Below are 19285 nucleotides of genomic sequence, written 5' to 3'. Positions count from 1 at the left end.
GTGTTGTTGGAAGAGGGTGTATGCTATGACCAGTTTGTTCTCTTGGAAAAACTCAGTTAGCCTTTGCCCTGCTTAATTTTGTACTCCAAGGCCAAACCTGCCTGTTACTCCAAGTACCTCTTGACTTCCTACTTTTGCATTCCAGTCCCCTATGATGAAAAAGACATCTTTTTTGGCTGTTAGTTCTAGAATGTCTTGTAGGTCTTCATAGAACCATTCAACTTCAGCTTCTTCGGCATTAGTGGTTGAGCATAGACTTGGATTTTTGTGATATTTAATGGTTGGGCTTCCCTGATAGCTCAGTTGGTAAAGAATCCACCTGCAATGCAGGAGACACCAGTTGGATTCCTGGATTGGGAAGATCCCCTGGAGAAGGGAAAGGCTACCCACTAGAGTATTCTGGCCTGGAAAATTCCTTGGACTGTATAGTCTATGGGGTCGCAAAAAGTCAGACATGACTGAGTGACTTTAACTTGCCTTGGAAATGAACAGAGATCATTCTGTCATTTTTGAGATTGCATCCAAGTACTGCATTTCAGACTCTTGTTGACTATGAAGGCTATTCCATTTCTTCTAAGGGATTCTAGCCCAAAGTAGTAGATATAATGGTCATCTGAATTAAATTCAACCATGCTGGTCCATTTTAGTTCACTGATTCCTAAATGTCAGTGTTCACTCTTGCCATCTCCTGTTTGACCACTTCCAATTTACCTTGATTCATGGACCTAACATTCCAGGTTCCTATGCAATATTGTTCTTTACAGCATAGGACTTTACTTCCATCACCAGTCACATCCACAACTGGGTGTTGTTTTTGCTTTGGCGCCATCTCTTCATTCTTTCTGGAGTTATTTCTCCACTCTTCTTCAGTAGTATTTTGGGCACCTACAGACCTAGGGAGTTCATCTTTCAGTGTCATATCTTTTTGCCTTTTCATACTGTTCATGGGGTTCTCAAGGCCAGAATACTGAAGTGATTTGCCATTCCTTTCTCCAGTGGACCACATTTTGTCAGAACTCTCCACCATGACCTTGTCTGTCTTGGCTTTACACAGCATGGCTCATAGTTTCATTGAGTTAGACAGGCTGTGTTCCATGTGATCAGATAGGCTAGTTTTCTGTGATTGTGGTTTTCATTCTGTCTGCCCTCTGATGAATGAGGAAAAGAGGCTTATGGGAGCTTCTTGATGGGACAGACTGACTGTGGGGGAAACTGGTCTTATTCTGATGGGTGGGGCCATGATCAGTAAATCTTTAATCTTACTTTCTGTTGATGGGCAGAGCTGTGTTCCCTCCCTGTTGTTTGGCCTGAGGCCAAACTGTCGACCCACACCTCCACCACAGACTCCTGGACACTCACAGGCAAGCCTGGCTCAGTCTCTTGTGGGGACACTGCTCCTTTCTCCTGGGTCCTGGCTTGCTTGCACAAGGTTTTGTTTGTGCCCTCCAAGGGCCTGTTTCTCCAGTCTGTGGAAGTTCTGTAATCAAATCCCACTGGCCTCCAAAGTCAAATTCCCTGGGGGTTCTCAGTCCCTTTGCAGGATATGCAGGTTGGGAAATCCGTTGTGGGTCCTAGAACTTTCTTAACAGTGAAGAATTTTTTTGGTATAATTGTTCTGCAGTTTGTGGGTCATCTGCTCAGCAGCTCTATGGTGGGGCTAATGGCGACCTCCTTCAAGAGGACTTATGCCATATGCTGCATGACCCAAGTCTGCTGCAGCCAGCCAGAGTCCCTGTCCCTGCAGCAGACAACTGCTGACCTGTGCCTCCACAGGAGATACTCAAACACTCAAAGGCAGCTCTGGCTCAGTCTCTGTGAGGTTTCTGGGTCCTGGTGCACACAAGATTTTGTTTGAGCCTTCTGAGCATCTCTGCCGGCTATGGAGTTTGATTCTAAATGTTACGTAATTTTGGTGGGAATGTAAAATGATAAAATCATTATTGATACCACTATGGAAGTTCATAAGAAAATTAAAAATAGAGCTACCATATGACACATAAATTCCACTTGTGAATTGTTGTTTAGTCTCTAAGTCATGTCTGACTCTTTATGACCCCATAGACTGCATCACATCAGCCTTCTCTGACCTTCACTATCTCCTTGAGTTTGCTCAAACCCAAGTCCATTGTGGCAGTGATGCCATGCAACCATCTCATCCTCTGTCACCCTCTTCTCCTCTTGCCCTTAGTCTTCCCCAGCATCACGGTCTTTTCTAATGAGTCAGCTCTTCTCATCAGGTGGCCAAAGTATTGGAGCTTCAGCTTCAGCATCAATCCTTCCAATGAATATTCAGGACTGATTTCCTTTAGGATTAACTGGTTTGATCTCCTTGCTGTCCAAAAGTCTTCTCCAGCACCACAGTTTGAAAGAATCAGTTCTTAGGCACTCAGCCTTCTTTATGGTCCAACTCTCACATCTGTACATCACTACTGGAAAAACCATAGCTTTGACTATATGGACCTTTGTTGGCAAAATGATGTCTCTGCTTTTGAACACATTGTCTAGGCTTGTCATTGTTATTCTTCCAAGGAGAAAGCATCTTTTAATTTTGTAGATGCAATCACTGTCTGAAGTGATTTCAGAGCCCAAGAAAATGAAATCTGAGACTGTTTCCTCATTTTCCCCATGTATTTGCCATAAAGTGATGGCAATGGATGCCATGATCTTAGTTTTTTGAATGTTGAGTTTTAAGCCAACTTTTTTACTCTCCTCTTTCACCTTCATTAAGAGGCTCTTTAGTTCCTCTTCACTTTCTGCCATTAAAGTGGTATCATTTGCATATCTGAAGTTGTTGATATCTCTTCCAGGAATCTTGATTGCAGCTTGAGGTTCATCTAGCCCAGCACGTCACATGATGTCCTCTGCATATGACTTAAATAAGCAGTGTGATAATATACAGCCTCAATGTACACCTTTCCCAATTTTTAACCAGTCCATTATTCCATGTTCAGTTCTAACTGCTGCTTCTTGTCTTGCATACAGGTTTCTCAGGAGGCAGGTAATGTGGACTGGTATTTCATCTCATTAAGAGTATTTCACAATTTGCTGTGATCCACACAGTCAAAGGCTTTAGCATAGTCAATGAAACAGAAGGAGATTTTTTTTTAATTCCCTTTCTTTTTCTATGATCCAGTGTATGCTGGGAGTTTGATCTCTGGTTTCTCTGCCTTTTCTAAAGAAGTTCCTGGTTCACATACTGCTGAAGCCTGGCTTGAAGGATTTTGAGCAAAATCTTGCTAGCATGTGAAATGAGTGCAATTGTACAGTAATGTGAACATTCTTTGGCCTTGCCTTCCTTTGGGATTGGAATGAAAACTGACCTTTTCCAGTTCTGTGGCCACTGCTGAGTTTTCCAAATTTGCTGGCATAATGAATGCAGTGTGTTAACAGCATCATCTTTTAAGATTTGAAATAGCTCAGCCAGAATTCCATCATTGCCACTAGCTTTGTTTGTAGTGATGCTTCCTAATATCCTCTTGACTTCACACTTCAGGATGTCTGGCTCTACGTGAGTGATCACACCATCATGGTTATCTGGGTCATTAAGACCTTTTTTGTATAGTTCTTTTGTGTATTCTTGCTACGTTTTCTAAATCTCTTCTGCTTTTGTTAAGTCATTGCCATTTTCGTCCTTTATTGTGCCTATCTTTGTATGAAATATTCCCTTGGTAGCTCCAGTTTTCTTAAAGAGTTCTCTAGTCTCCCCCATTCTATTGTTCTGGATACTCCCCCCCCCAAAAAAAAAAGAGAAAAAATTGAAAATATATTCTCACAAAGACATTTATATACTCATGTACAGAACATTATTCATTATAGCTAAAACATGAAAACAACCCAAGTGTCCATTAAAAGATAAATGGGTAATCAAGATGTGGTATACACATGACATGAAATTTGTTCAGACTTATAAAGAAATAAAATTCAGATACATGCAGCAACATGGAAGAATCTTGAGGTCATTATGGTAAGTGAGATAAACCAGTCAAAAGTAGACAAATACTATATGATCCCACTTATATAATATATTCAGAGTAATCAAAATCATAGAAACAGAAAGTAGGCTGGTGTTTGTCAGGGGCTGGGGAGAAAGAGCATAGGGACTTATTGTTTAATGGGCATGTAATTTCAGTTTTACAAGAAAAAAGTTATGGAAATTGATGATGGTGTTGGTTTCACAGTGTTATGAAAGTATTTATACCACTTCACTATACACTTAAAAGGTTTATGGTGGAATATTTTAAGGTATGTATGTATATTTTACAGCAATACAAATTGAATAAAAATATAAGAAGTGGTGACACGGGTGAAAAGGTACAGTGAGATGCACAAACATATAAAGACTTACTCCTGAGACCCTTAGCATCTGGCCCAAGTCATTGTATATTGTAAAGGATATACAGAAGGCCAAAACCCAAGCCATCTGTTTGAATTTTATAAAAGCACGACTTGGCATTTCCACCCAGATGAGACCGCTAGTGCCATCTGCCTTACAGCCAGCAGATGGTGCATTTTTGAGTTGAATTATCCCCATTTAACTGATTGCCTCCATTACCTCTCTCCTTTACCCAATCTCAGATGCAAAGCTAAGCTCTAGATCCTTGCCAAACTTCTCTTGCCAATGAAGCACACAGTTTATATCTTAAGTCCTTGCACACAGATTGGTTTACCTGGGTTTCCTCACAACAGAATCAGCAATCTTACTGTTCACATTTCACATTAATTGATTATTGATAAATAATTCCATATATTAATTTAAAACATAATGATTTTCTGTTTTTCCTGGCTTCCTTATTTCTATAATCACAAATGAAAATGGAAATCTTTCTTGCTATTGCTGTATCTGGATATTTTGGTGCCAAATATAAATTAATTTACTTATCCACTTATTCACCAATTATTGATAATCTATTACATGCCAAGGCAAAATTCTAGCAGTTGGAAATACAAAAATGAACAAAGAGTTAAGTCCTTGTTCTTATGAAACTTACATCTGTTGGGAGAATCAGATATATAACAATGATAAATGGATAGATACATAAATAACAGATTGATAGATGTTAGTGCTAATGCTAAGTAGAAAAATAAAGCAAGGTAACTGAGTAGAGGATACTTCAAATAGGTGTGGATGTCTAGGTTTAAAGCTAAGTCTCAGGAATTAATAATATGGAGCAACAAACCTTGCTTTTAGTAATTATTCCTCTTGCTTTTAGTAATTTAGTTTATTGAATGCTTTACATACATGATTCTTACTATTACCTCCACTTTAATAAGGAATAAACTGAGACTTGGAGAAAGTAAAATGTTTTAAAACATCAAGATCACAGGGCTAATAAAGGGCAGTGAAAGTGTTATTCACTCAGCTGAGTCCGGCCCTTTGTGACCCCATGGACTGTAGCCTGCCAGGTTCCTCTGTCCGTGGAATTCTCCAGGTAAGAATACTGGAGTGGGTAACCATTCCCTTCTCCAGACCCAGGGATTGAACCTGGGTCTCCTGAACTGCTGGCAGATTCTTTACCATCAGAGCCACCAAGGAACTTGAGTTTAAATCCTGTCTCTGCCATTAATAAAGAGCAGAGATGGGATTTAAATTCAGGTTTTCCTGAATTCCAAGCCCATGCTCCCACTACTGAACTACGCTGGATATTTCCTTTATTAAATTATTTTGTATATACTTAACCAGGACGGCGCATAAGCTATGTTGCCTCTTTCAGTTCCAGTGTCTCATCCTCTCTTCACCTTCAGTCCTGCTGTGCCCCAGGCTGTGGAGGGAGATGTGTTAGAGCTTCGCTGTGAGGCCCAAAGAGGTTCTCCCCCAATCCTGTACTGGTTTTATTACAAGAATGTCACGCTGGGGAGCAGAGAGGCCCCCTTTGGAGGAGGAGCATCCTTCAACCTCACTCTGATGGCAGAGCATTCCGGAAACTTCTCTTGTGGGGCTGACAATGGCCTAGGGATACAGCACAGTGAGATGGTGATACTAAGCATCATAGGTAGGTTGGTGGTACCTGGGCTACAGGTTACATTTATAGTCAATAAAATATTTCTCCAATAGACTGTACAAATCCTCCCAATGTCAAAGAGTTATTAACATGAAACCAAGGCTTGGGGCTTCTGGAGATTGGTACTGATTTCATGGGGACAGGGGAGGGAAAAGAAATAAATTTTAATGTTAGATTCTGGCAATCACTTTCCCTGTGCTATTATTTTGAAAATTACAAATTATACTGGAAATGATTCCAATTGAGAAATCAGAACCTGGCAAAAACCTGTCCTAATATATAGCTAGTCCCACACCTACATAGTTTTTGTCTGGATGAAATATGTTTGGCACTGAACTCAAGTACAGGTCTCTTCACTTAGGACCACCCAGTAACAAAACAACCCTTATCGCTGAGGGAGTCACTGCAGGGCTACTGAGCATCCTTGGCCTTGCTGTTACTGCTGCTCTGGTGTGTCACTTCAGGACCCAAAGGAATTTAGGTAAGTGGCTATATCTCACTCTTTGATGTTGTGACTTTTGCCATTGCTATTATTATTTCGACTTGTGTAGTGCATCCTACAAAGGTTGATTATTCTTTTCCAAGTACTGATCACACAGATTGGCAGAGATAAAAAGGCATAACAAATTTCTTAATGAAGTTGTTAGTCCAGGTGTTTCATTTGAGTTTTAAATCAGAGAGTAGAGTTTTGTTTCCATTCAAAAATTAGAAAGTTAAGTATTTACTGTTCCAACCTCAGTCCAAAGCTTAGTGAAAATAAAAAGAATGAAAGAGAAAGTCCTTCATCTGTAACAACAGAAATAAACAATAGCCATAGGTACAATCCATAAACTCATATATATTTAAATACCATTTAAATATAGTGATATTTAGATAGAATTAAGATATTCTGAGAATGAACTTTCAAATTTCAGTTTCTGCTTGTTTGTGGCTACTATGTTAGTCGCTCAGCCATGTCCAACTCTTTGTGACCCTGTGGACTCTAGCCTGCCGGGCTCCTCTGTCCATGGGATTCTCCAGGCAAGAATACTGGAATGGATTACCAGTTCCTTCTCCCGGGTATCTTCCCAACCCAGGGACTGAATGGGTCTCCCACATTGCAGGCAGATTCTTTAACAACTGAGCCATCAAGGAAGCCCCTTGTTGCTAGTATATAGAAATTCAATTGATTTTTCTATGTTGGTCTCATATCCTACAACTTTGCTAAACACACTTATTAGTTCTAGTATTAGTTTTGTCAATTTCATCAGATTTTCTACATAGATGATCAAGTCATCTATGAATAAAGATAATTTTATGCCTTCCTTTCCAATCTCGATTCCTTTTATTTCTTTTTCCTTAGTGTACTGGCTAGAACCTCCTGTACAATGTTGAATAGAAGTGTTAAGAGAATACATGTCTTTGTCTTGTTCTTGAGCTTAGGGAGGGGAAAGTATTTGAACTTTCACCATTTACATATGATAATCTTAGCTGTGGATTTCTTGTAGCTACTGTTTATTAGGCTGAAGAAGTCCCTACTAATTGTAATTTACTGACAGTTTTTATAGAACAATGACAAATGCTTTTTCTACATTTAGAAAATCATATGATTTTATTTTCTAGTCTACTGATACAGAGTTTGGATTTTGAATGTTGAAACAGCTTTGCATTTCTGGGGTTAACCTCACTTGGTTATAATTTTTGAATTTGATTTGCTAAAATTTTGTTAAGAATGTTTGCACCTATGTTCATAAGGGATATTGGTTTACTAGCTTCATTTCTTATCATTTCTTTTTCTGGCTGGGTGTCAAGGTAATATCCATTTAGTTATGACCTCCAGAATCCTTCATTCCTCTTTGTACATATATACATCCACATGGTATCATTTTCTCTCTGCCTAAAGGATTTCTTTTTAACATTTCTTGTAGTATGAATTTGTTGGTAAATTTGATTGATAGTGTTGAAGTCTTCGATATCTGTACTTTTTTTTCTCCTACTTTATTGATTATTGAGAGAATGATATTAAAATCTTCAACAATAATTGTAGGTTTTTGCATTTCTTCTTGCAATTCTATCAGATTTGCTTCATCTTGCAAACTCTTGAAACTCTATTATTAGATGCACAAATATTTATCACTGTTATGTGTTTTTGATGAAATGACCACATTATCCCTTATGACTTTATGACCTTTTTATTCCTGGTGGTATCATTTAACCATGAAACACTATTTGATATTAATAAAAAATTAATTAATGTATTAACTATAGGGCTTCCCTGGTGGCTCAGATAGTAAAGAATATGCCTGTAATGCAGGAGACCCAGGTTTGATCCCTGGGTTGGGAAGACCCCCTGGAGAAAGGAATGGCTAGCAACTCCAGTATTCTGGCCTAGAGAATCCCATGGAAAGAGGAACCTATATTAATATATTGATATCAAATAATATTTCAAGGTAAATTATACTACCAGGAATAAAAAGCTATGTAATTAATGTTGGGCTTCCCAGGTGGCTCAGTGGTAAAGAATCTGCCTGCCAAAGCAGGAGACACAAGAGACGTGGGTTTGATCCCTGGGTTGGAAAGGTCCCCTGGAGGAGGAAATGGCAACTTGCTCCAGTATTGTTGCCTGGAGAAGCCCATGAACAGAGGAGCCTCGAGGGCTACAGTCCATGAGGTTACAAAGAGCTGGACACAACTGAGCATGTATGCATATAATTAATGTTAGCTTGATATTTCTTTTTTCCACTCTTTAAAATTTTAACCTATTTGTGCTTCTATATTTAAAGCATATTTTTATAGATAGCATATGGTTAATTCTGTTTTTTATCTAATATGACAGTCTCTTTCTACTTTCTAATTTTAAAAACATTGACCACTTACAGTAATATGATTGTCGATACAGTTAGGTCCCTATGTCTATTATTTTCCTATTTGCTCTCTGCTTGTCTCATTTGTTCTTTGTTTTCCATTTCCTTTTTTTGTCTACCCTCTTGGGTATTTTTGTGATTCAATTTTATTTCCTTTGTTGGTTTATTAGCTATATAAGTCTTTGTTTTGTTATTTTAGTGGTTATTTTAAGTTATATGATATACATATCTAACTTATCAGTCTACTTACAAATGACACTGTATCACTGCATGTATAGCATAAGAATATTATCACTGTGTACTCCATTTCTCCTTTCCCTGGTACATTGTTATTACTCTTGTAAACAATCAGTTATTTTTTAAAGAAGCTTACATATAATTTTAAAATATTATACATTTACTCATACAGCTAACACTTCAATGTTCTTCATTCCTTTATCTGTATCCATATTTTCATCTGATATCATTTTTTTTTTCTGCAAAAAGATTTCTTGTAGGATGGGTCTTCTAGTGATTAATTATCTCCACTTCTGTATGACTATAAAAGTCTTTGTTTTGCATTCATTTGTGAGAAATATTTTTACTGGCATAGAATCCTAAGTTGAAAAAAAATTTTTTCTTTCAATATTTAAAAGATATTGCTGTTGTGTCTTCCTCTGTGCATGGCTTCCGACAAGAAATCTGCCATCATCCTTGACTTGGTTCTTATGTGACTGCTTTAATTTTTCTGCTTTTTGTGGATCAGAAATCTTCGGATGTATGGACTGTTTTATTCAGTGTTTTGGGTGCTTATAAGGTTTCAAGACTTTATATTTGGAACTACTAATCCTTTACTTTCTGTCTTTCTCTGTGGTATAACACGAACTCTCCTTTTCTATCAGGCCAAGTGATTCTGTTTTCCTTTTTTTTTTTTTAGGGCTCATACTGAAAATCAAGCAAATAAACAAATAATTGGATCTCAGTTTAATGAAAACCATCTTAATGATGGTGGCTAAGCATGTCTTCTTACTTCTACTTTCAGGTCAATCAATGGTCCTTTACCCTTCTGCTTCTTTGCATAAAAAATGGCATCATTTCACATCATTTGTGACTGATATTTACAGCTACCTAATATTTTTTCAAATAATATTATGTATACAATTTTTATGTAGCACTAACCCTGATCAGTTCAGTTCTATTCAGTTGCTCAGTCATGTCCGACTCTGTGATCCCATGGACTGCAGCATGCCAGGCTTCCCTGCCCAACCCCAACTCCAGAGCTTACTCAAACTCATGTCCATTGAGTTGGTAATGCCATCCAACCATCTCATCCTCTGTCGTCCCCATCTCCTCCTGCCCTCAATCTTTCCCAGCATCAGAGTCTTTTCAAATAAGTCAGTTCTCTGCATCAGTTGGCCAAAGTATTGGAGTTTCAGCTTTAGAATCAGTCCTTCCAGTGAATATTCAGAACTTATTTCCTTTAGGATGGACTGGTTGGATCTGCTTGCAGTCCAAAGGGCCCCTCAAGAGTCTTCTCCAACACCACAATTCAGAAGCATCAATTCTTTGATGTTCAGATTTCTTTACAGTCCATCTCTTACATCCATACATGACTACTGGAAAAACTATAGCTTTGACTAGATGGACCTTTGCCGGCAACATAATGTCTGCTTTTTAATATGATGTCTACGTCATAGCTTTTCTTCCAAGGAGCAAGCGTCTTTTAATTTCATGGCTGCAGTCACCATCTACGGTGATTTTGGAGCCCCCCAAAATAAAGCCTCTCACTGTTTCCACTGTTTCCCCATCTATTTCCCATGAAGTGATGGGACCAGATGCCATGATCTTAGTTTTCTGAATGTTGAGCTTTAAGCCAATTTTTTTCACTCTCCTCTTTCACTTTTATCAAGAGGCTTTTTAGTTCTTCTTCGCTTTCTGCCATAAGGGTGGTGTCATCTGCATATCTGAAGTTACTGATATTTCTCCTGGCAATCTTGATTCCAGCTTGTGCTTCATCCAGCTTGGCATTTCACATGATATACTTTGCATATAAGTTAAATAAGCGGGGTGACAATATACAGCATCAACGTACTCCTTTCCCAATTTGGGACCAGTCTGTCGTTCCATGTCCAGTTCTAACTGTTGTTTCCTGACCTGCATATAGATTTCTCAGGAGACCAGTAAAGTGGTCTGGTATTCCCATCTCTTTCAGAATTTTTCACAGTTTCTTGTGATCCACACAGTCAAAGGCTTTGGCATAGTCAATAAAGCAGACATAGATGTTTTTCTGGAACTCTTTTGCTTTTTTGATGATCCAACAGATGTTGGTAATTTGATCTCTGGTTCCCTTGCCTTTTCTAAATCCAGCTTGAATATCTGGAAGTTCACGGTTCACATACTGTTGAAGCTTGGCTTGGAGAATTTTGAGCATTACTTTGCTAGCATGTGATGAGTGCAATTGTGTGGTAGTTTGAACATTCTTTGGCATTGCCTTTCTTTGGGATTGGGATGAAAACTGACCTTTTCCAGTCCTGTGGCCACTGCTGAGTTTTCCAAATTTGCTGGCACATTGAATGCAGCACTTTTACAGCATCATCTTTTAGAATTTGAAATAGCTCAACTGGAATTTCATCACCTCCACTAGCTTTGTTTATAGTGATGCTTCCTAAGTCCCACTTGACTTCACATTCCAGGATGTCTGGATCTAGTCCAGTGATCACAACATTGTGGTTATCTGGATCATTAAAATCTTTTTTTTTTTTTTGTATAGTTCTTCTGTGTTCTTGCCAGCATCTTCTGCTTCTGTTAGGTCCATACAATTCCTGTCCTTTATGGTGCTCATCTTTGCCTGAAATGTTCCCTTGTTGTCTCTAATTTTCTTGAAGAGATCTCTAGTCTTTCCCATTGTATTGCTTTCCTCTCTTTCTTTGCATTGATCGCGGAGGAAGGCTTTCTTATCTCTCCTTGCTATTCTTTGGAACTCTGCATTCAAATGGGTATATCTTTCCTTTTGTCTTTACCTTTCACTTCTCTTCTTTTCTGAGCTATTTGTAAGGCCTCCTCAGACAACCATTTTGCCTTTTTGCATGTGTTTTTCTTGGGGATGGTCTTGATCTCTGCCTCCTGTACCATATCACAGACCTCCGTGTCCATAGTTCTTCAGGCACCCCGCCTATCAGATCTAATCCCTTGAATCTATTTTTTATTTTCACTGTATAATTGTAAGGGATTTGTTTTAGGTCATACCTGAATGGTCTAGTGGTTTTCCCTACTTTCTTCAATTTATGTCTGAATTTTGCAATAAGGAGTTGTTTATCTGAACCACTGACAACTCCCAGTCTTGTTTTTTCTGACTGTATAGAGCTTCTCCATCTTCAGCTGCAAAGAATATAATCAATCTGATTTTGGTATTGGCCATTTGGTGATGTCCATGTGTAGAATCTTCTCTGGGTTGTTGGAAGAGAGCTTTACTATGACCAATGCAAGGAATCTAACCCTGATAGTACTCATCATAAAATCTACCATTCATTTGGAATCTATTATATGTGATTTTTTAATGTGTCCAGTTTTGTGTACATTTGACTTCAATTCAACCACTATTGCTATAACTATATATTGAAGATGAAGAAATGAAGAATTCAAGAAGCTAGCAACCTTTCCAGATTCATATATATCTAGTAAGAGTCAGAGTTAGGGCATAACTGGGGTCTCCCTAGCCCTTAAGTCCATAGTCTCTCCATTTCATTTTTTTTTTAAGTCACTCAGTCATGTCTTACTCTTTGAGACCCCATGGACTATATAGTCCATGGTATTCTCCAGGCCAGAATACTGGAGTGGGTAGCCTTTCCCTTCTCCAGGGGATCTTCCCAATCCAGGGATTGAACCCAGGTCTCCTGCATTGCAAGTGGACTCTTTACCAGCTGAGCCACAAGGGAAGCCCAAGAATACTGGAGTGGGTAGCCTATCCCTTCTCCAGGGGATCTTTCCAACCCAGGAATCGAACTGGGGTCTCCTGAATCACAGGTGAATTCTTTACCAACTGAGCTATGAGGGAAGCCCCCATTATGTCTTGGTGACTTGTAAAATGCTGGTTGCACCTCCTACTTTAAAAAGTTACTTTTCTATATCATTGCCTGTCTGGATTTCATTTATTAATCAGTAATATACTAGACATGCAGACACAGGAACTTCAGTATTGCAGTTGATAATACTAAAAAACAAAAACAGATTGCTGTCAGTACAACACCAAATAACACAAGAGAAGGAAAAATTACCAATCATTGTTTTATGTGGTCCATGAGGGCAGAGGCCCAGGAGGTTCTGTCCTCCAGATTTAGGGGAAATTGTTGTTTTAAATGTCAAACGTGACTAAGAAATTCTGACAGGCTACCAATCAGAGGGCCTCTGCCTATCACAACTCAAAATCTTGCCTACTGTACTTCCCTCCAAGCAAAGTCTTCCTTCTCATTATTGACCAGTCTTCTCAGGGAAGAGCTCAGGCCTTCCAAATTCCTCTAAAAATGAAGATTTCTGCTCCTTAAGCCTGACTGTTTCCTCCAAGTTACCAAAAGGAGTGGTATATTTATTAGCTCTATAACTGCTTGGATTAGCATTCTGGTAATGTAATGCCCTCCGAACCCCAGTCTCCTCAGCTCTGTGGTGGTCACGATAATAGAATTTACATTATAGGCACTATGAGACAATCTATGTAAACTGCTGAACACGGTGCCTGGCCAAAATATCTTCAGTGAATATTAGCTTATATTATAAATAGCCACGTTTTGGGTCTGTTTTCCTTCAGGCAAATGAAGAGATAGTCTGACTCTCAGATGCACTCTAAATTTAGTTAACCTGTCTAAAAGTAAGAATACTGGTTGTTGATTGATGAGGTTACAATTCCAGAGGAGAGAGACACAGGCTAGGATTATGCTTACATGCACACCTGGTTCCCAAAGACAGGGTCTGAAGGCAGTAATCAGTCATTTTTTGTGGTATGTAAGGTGGCTCAGTGGTAAAGAATCCACCTGCTAATGCAAGAGACACAGGAAACATGGGTTTGGTCCCTGGGTCGGGAAGATCCTCTAGAGAAGGAAGTGGCAACCCATTCCAGTATTCTTGCCTGGGAAATCCCGTGGACAGAGGAGCCTGGTGGGCTACAGTCCATGGAGTCTCAAAGAGTTGGACATGACTGAGTGACTGAGCACACACACAAGCCTGAATATGTCTACTTTGAGCAATAACCTGTGTTCTCTAAGCCCAGTGAGATGGATACAGTGTGCATGCGTGCTTAATTGCCCAGTTGTGTCTAACTCTACGACCTTTATGGATTGACTATGTGACTGTTATGGAGCCTCACGGACAGGTTCCTTTGTACATGGGGTGTTTCAGGCAAGAATACTGGAGTGAGTTGCCATCTCCTCCTCCAGAAGATCTTTCTGATTCAGGAATCAAACCCAAGTTTACTGCCTTGCAGGCAGATTCTTTACCCACTGATCCAACAGGGAAGCCCGAGACAGATATAGCTGCTGCTGCTGCTGCTAAGTCGCTTCAGTAGTGTCCGACTCTGTGCAACCCCATAGACGGCAGCCCACCAGGCTCCCCCATCCCTGGGATTCTCCAGGCAAGAATACTGGAGTGGGTTGCCATTTTCTTCTCCAATTCATGAAAGTGAAAAGTGAAAGTGAAGTCGCTCAGTCATGTCCAACTCTTCGCGACCCCATGGACTGCAGCCTTCCAGGCTCCTCTGTCCATGGGATTTTCCAGGCAAGAGTACTGGAGTGGGTTGCCACTGCCTTCTCTAGACAGATATAGAGTCATAGGTAAAAGGCAAAGGACAGAGATAGGAAGCTTAGGAGGCGGGTTGTATTGGACAGGCCAGAAAGACTTCAATATTTCAGTGTTGATGGAAATATTGTATATATTTAAGGCTGATGGAATAGGCTTCTGGATTATGTTTACATTTAATCACTGATTAGGTAATTGTCTTCCCTGGTGGCTCAGATGGTAAAGCGTCTGCCTACAGGAGACCCAGGTTCAATCCCTGGGTCAGCAAGATCTTCTGGAGAAGGACATAGCAACCCACTCCAGTATTCCTTCCTGGAAAATCCCATGGATGGAGGAGCATGGCAGGCTACAGTCCATGGGGTCGCAAAGAGTTGGACACAACTGAGGGACTTCAGTTCACTTTACTTCACTTCAGATAATTGTCAACTTGTTTTTTAGTCCTTGTAGTACATAATTTAATTTGTTCAGTTGTTTAACAAATCTTTATTAAATATTTTCAAACTTCTAAGCACAGGAAATACAAAAATAATTAAGACAAGTTTTGTACCTTCAAGTAACACACCCTTTCATGAAGCAGTGTTTGAGGCAAACGCAGAAATTGATAATTACAATGCAATATGGTAATTTTAATGTAGCAGGGTTCTATGTGCATCAGGGGAAGCTCTGGAGGAGGAAGGATAAATTGGAATTAGGTGAAAGGAAAGGAAAGAAGGGATACAGAGAAAACAATATGCACCAAATGCTGTTGAAATGGGCTTGCAAGGTCGTAGATAAAGGAAGGTCTGACTACAAGAGTCTTGTAGTCCCATTGAATCACACTTGTGTAACAATTCAGTATTAATTTTAACCCCTCTCTAGGCCACAGTCTCCTTATCTCTACCTCAAGGGGCTGCAGTCAGAATAGAGAAGTGGGAGTAGGGATAGTACTTGGCCTAGAGTTAAACAGTAAGTTGTCTGTCTTCTGCTACTCAGTTACAAACTACGTAGAGTTCATTCTATTGACTGAATGAGAATAATTGTGATTCTGTGCAAACATCTCTTCAGATCCCACCTTCCTTCTCTATAACATGACCTACGGAGTGGAGCCAGATGTTCTCAAAGATTTGCCATAGCTGAAATCTAGGATGGATTTGATTTCTGGGAAAGGACATTCTAACATATAGCATTGTCCACACAGATCACTTATCATCAGTGTTCCTTTGTTGTTTTTCAGAAAGACTTTCCACCACTGGAACACCTAGGTAAGGTTTCTGCTTCTGGTGCTGCGAGCCTTTTCATGTTATTTATGTTTCCAGGATAGAACAGGAAACTATGTGCATTTAAAAGTATTTTACTGGATTTCCTATTAAATTTTCAAATGCTTGGTGGGGAGGGATAAATTAGAACTGGATTGACACACACACATTACAATGTATATCAATAAGATAGATAACTAATAAGGACCTACTGTATAGCACAGGGAACTCTACTCAATATTCGGTAATGGCCTACATGGAAAAAGAAGCTAAAAAAGGGTGTGCTGCTGCTGCTGCTAAGTCACTTCAGACTCTGTGTGACCCCATAGACGGCAGCCCACCAGGCTCCCCCATCCCTGGGATTCTCCAGGCAAGAACCCTGGAGTGGATTGCCATTTCCTTCTTCAATGCATGAAAGTTAAAAGTGAAAGTGAAGTCGCTCAGTCGTGTCTGACTCTTAGCGACCCCAGGGACTGCAGCCCACCAGGCCCCTCTGTCCATGGGATTTTCCAGGCAAGAGTACTGGAGTGGGTTGCCATTGCCTTCTCCAAAAAAAAAAAAAAAGGTATATATATATATAATATATATTATATATTTTATATATATATTTTTTATATATGTATATATTTTATATATATATATAAAATAACAGATTCACTTTGCTGTACACCTGAAACTAACACAACACTGTAGATAATACCCCAATAAATTTTTTTTTTTTTAGTTTCAAATTCTCATGACATAAATGTGGTACTGCAGATGGTGACTGCAGCCATGAAATTAAAAGACGCTTACTCCTTGGAAGGAAAGTTATGACCAACCTAGATAGCATATTAAAAAGCAGAGGCATTACTTTGCCAACAAATGTCCGTCTAGTCAAGGCTATGGTTTTTCCTGTAGTCATGTATGAATGCGAGAGTTGGACTATAAAGAAAGCTGAGCACCGAAGAATTGATGATTTTGAACTGTGGTGTTGGAGAAGACTCTTGAGAGTCCCTTGGACTGCAAGGAGATCCAACCAGTCCATCCTAAAGGAGATCAGTCCTGGGTGTTCATTGGAAGAGCTGATGTTGAAGCTGAAACTCCAGTACTTTGGCCACCTGATGCAAAGAGCTGACTCATTTGAAATGACCCTGATGCTGGGAAAGATTGAGGGCAGGAGGAGAAGGGGACGACAGAGAAGGAGATGGTTGGATGGCATCACCGACTCAATGAACATGAGTTTGGGTAAACTCCAGGAGTTGGTGATGGACAGGGAAGCCTGGTGTGCTGCAGTCCATGAGGTTGAAAGGAGTCAGACATGACTGAGCAACTGAACTGAACTGAACTTAAATGTGGTTAGGAAGACTCCTTTCAATCATAGTTATGAATGAGCATACTGATGCTTGGACTATAAAGAAGACTAAGTGCCTAAGAATTTAAGCTTTTGAACTGTGGTATTGGAGAAGACTCTTGAGAGTCCCTTGGACTACAAGGAGATCAAACCAGTCAATCCTAAAGGAAATCAACCCTAAGTATCCATTGGGAGGACTGGTGCTGAAGCTGAAGCTCCAATACTTTGGCTACCTGATGTGAAAAGCTGACTCATTAGAAAATACCTGAGGCTGGGAAAGACTGAAGGCAGGAGGAGAAGGGAATGACAGAGGATGAAATGGTTGGACGGCATCACCGACTCAATATACATGAGTTTGAGCAAATTCCAGTAGATGGTGAAGGGCGGGGAAGCCTGGCAGGCTGCAGTCCATGGGGTTGCAAAGAGTCAGACATGACTGAGCGACTGAACAACAAAATACTTACTTATACATGAAATTAATGTTATTTACTATCTATCCATCTTAATTTATCTTCTTCCTTAAGTGTGCTCCAGCAGAGAACTGACCACTTAATGACACCATCTTTCTTAAGGCTTTATTTATTTATTCCCTTATCATTCATTTTCCCACTCATATACTTATTCAGGAGACTATGATTGAATGCTGGCAGTGTTCAACTCACAATGTTAACTTTGGAACAAAATGAAACTGGAAAAAAATACTTTTTCTGAAGAGCTTTCATAGTATTTTACAGGAAAGATAGATCATTATAATTTGAGGTATAAAACTGAAAGAGATCTTAAAAAAAACAAAGACCAACTTCTGAGAGAATGTAGAAGCCTCTGTTAATTGATGCTTAAGCATTTCAACTTTTGAAAATAATTTTAAAAATAGGTAAATACAAGTGTTTATTCTATCAAAGGGATCTTGAACTGTGTAGTCTTTGCCCTCTGACCTTGCCTCAGCTGGTCTTCTCTGTAATGTTGCCCTGGCTATATCTTGCACCATACTTCTGACATTTTCTCAAAAGAGCCATGCAGATTCTTAGAGTAAGCAGCCATGATATTTTACATAACCATGCTGGGCTCTTCCTGCATATTGATTTTCCTGAAATTCGATATAATCCACAAATACATTTCTCTTTTTTTCTTTCATCCCCTTGTCATAGTTACAGTCCCAGGGAGTTTAAGGAACCTTCCAGAACCTCCAACACAAATCCCCAAGAGCCACTGGACCCAGTGGAACCGCAGCCAGTGTACAACAATGGTAATGATTTCCTAAGGGACAGAGAGCTCTAGGAATGAATCAGGGAGGGAATAGAGATTGAGCAACAGTCCATGGCTCAGTTGTATTCAATTTTAAAATGACATTTCTGGCCCTATGTCAGGGATAGTAGGTGGTTATAAACTTGGTGATCAGAAGAAGAGTCTGTAGTGTGAGGTCTTGACTACAGCTGACTGTAATCTGTTCTTTCACAGTGAATCCTGGAGATAGTGACCTGGTTTATTCTGAGATCTGGAGCACCCAACATACAAATGAAAATTCAGGTAAGACAAATTTGAAATAAGTAGAGGTAAGGTGGCAGTGTTTTATCAGATCCAGCAAGGGAGTTTTGATCAAAGAGTCATCTCAAATATGAATCCAACATGAAAGGCATTAACTATTCTTCTTATATTACAAATCCTATAATCATATCTATTCCTTCTTACTTGTGTACACTGCCACCATTACCCCCAAAATTCATTAAGGACAGATACTGTATTTCTTTGCTAATATGTCAATAGCATCTGGTGTTATGCTTAGAAAACTATAGGCCCCCTCAAATAGTTGTTTTTTTAAGTAAATGAATGAACGTAATTACTAAATTAAGCCTTTTATTATCTAATGAGTAAAGAATTGTAATTCTTTTAACTGGTCTCTTTATTTCCAATATTGTTCTCCTTCCAACCTTGGGTTTGATCCCTGACTTCCTGGATTGGGAAGATTCCCTGGAGAAGGGAAAGGCTACCCACTACAGTATTCTGGCCTGGAGAATTTCATGGAATGTATAGTCCATGGGCTTGCAAAGAGTCAGACATGACTGAGTGACTTTAACTTTCCAACCTTCTAACAATCTGTTTCCAGCATGATCC

The 19285-nt window shown here is 39.5% G+C and overlaps 1 protein-coding gene across 3 annotated transcripts in view; it reads left to right on the top strand.

Annotated features, from left to right (window-relative positions):
- The window catches only part of LOC147376739 (Fc receptor-like protein 3), a 44129-nt gene that overhangs the window by 20565 nt on the left and 4279 nt on the right, over positions 1-19285 (top strand). For all 3 annotated transcript variants that reach the window (XM_086394529.1, XM_086394531.1, XM_086394528.1), the window contains 5 exons: positions 5712-5990; positions 6361-6480; positions 15819-15846; positions 18322-18419; positions 18632-18700. In XM_086394529.1, coding sequence (XP_086250655.1) covers positions 5712-5990; positions 6361-6480; positions 15819-15846; positions 18322-18419; positions 18632-18700 — 594 coding nt within the window. The remainder of the gene's footprint in view (positions 1-5711; positions 5991-6360; positions 6481-15818; positions 15847-18321; positions 18420-18631; positions 18701-19285) is intronic.

Source organism: Bos grunniens, chromosome 3 (assembly GCF_055505025.1).
Source record: "Bos grunniens cultivar Pamir isolate PY7600 chromosome 3, Bosgru_T2T1.0, whole genome shotgun sequence".
Lineage (NCBI taxonomy): Eukaryota > Metazoa > Chordata > Mammalia > Artiodactyla > Bovidae > Bos > Bos grunniens.
The sequence above is the reverse complement of the archived record's forward strand: the minus strand, read 5'-3'. Positions and strand labels throughout refer to the sequence as shown.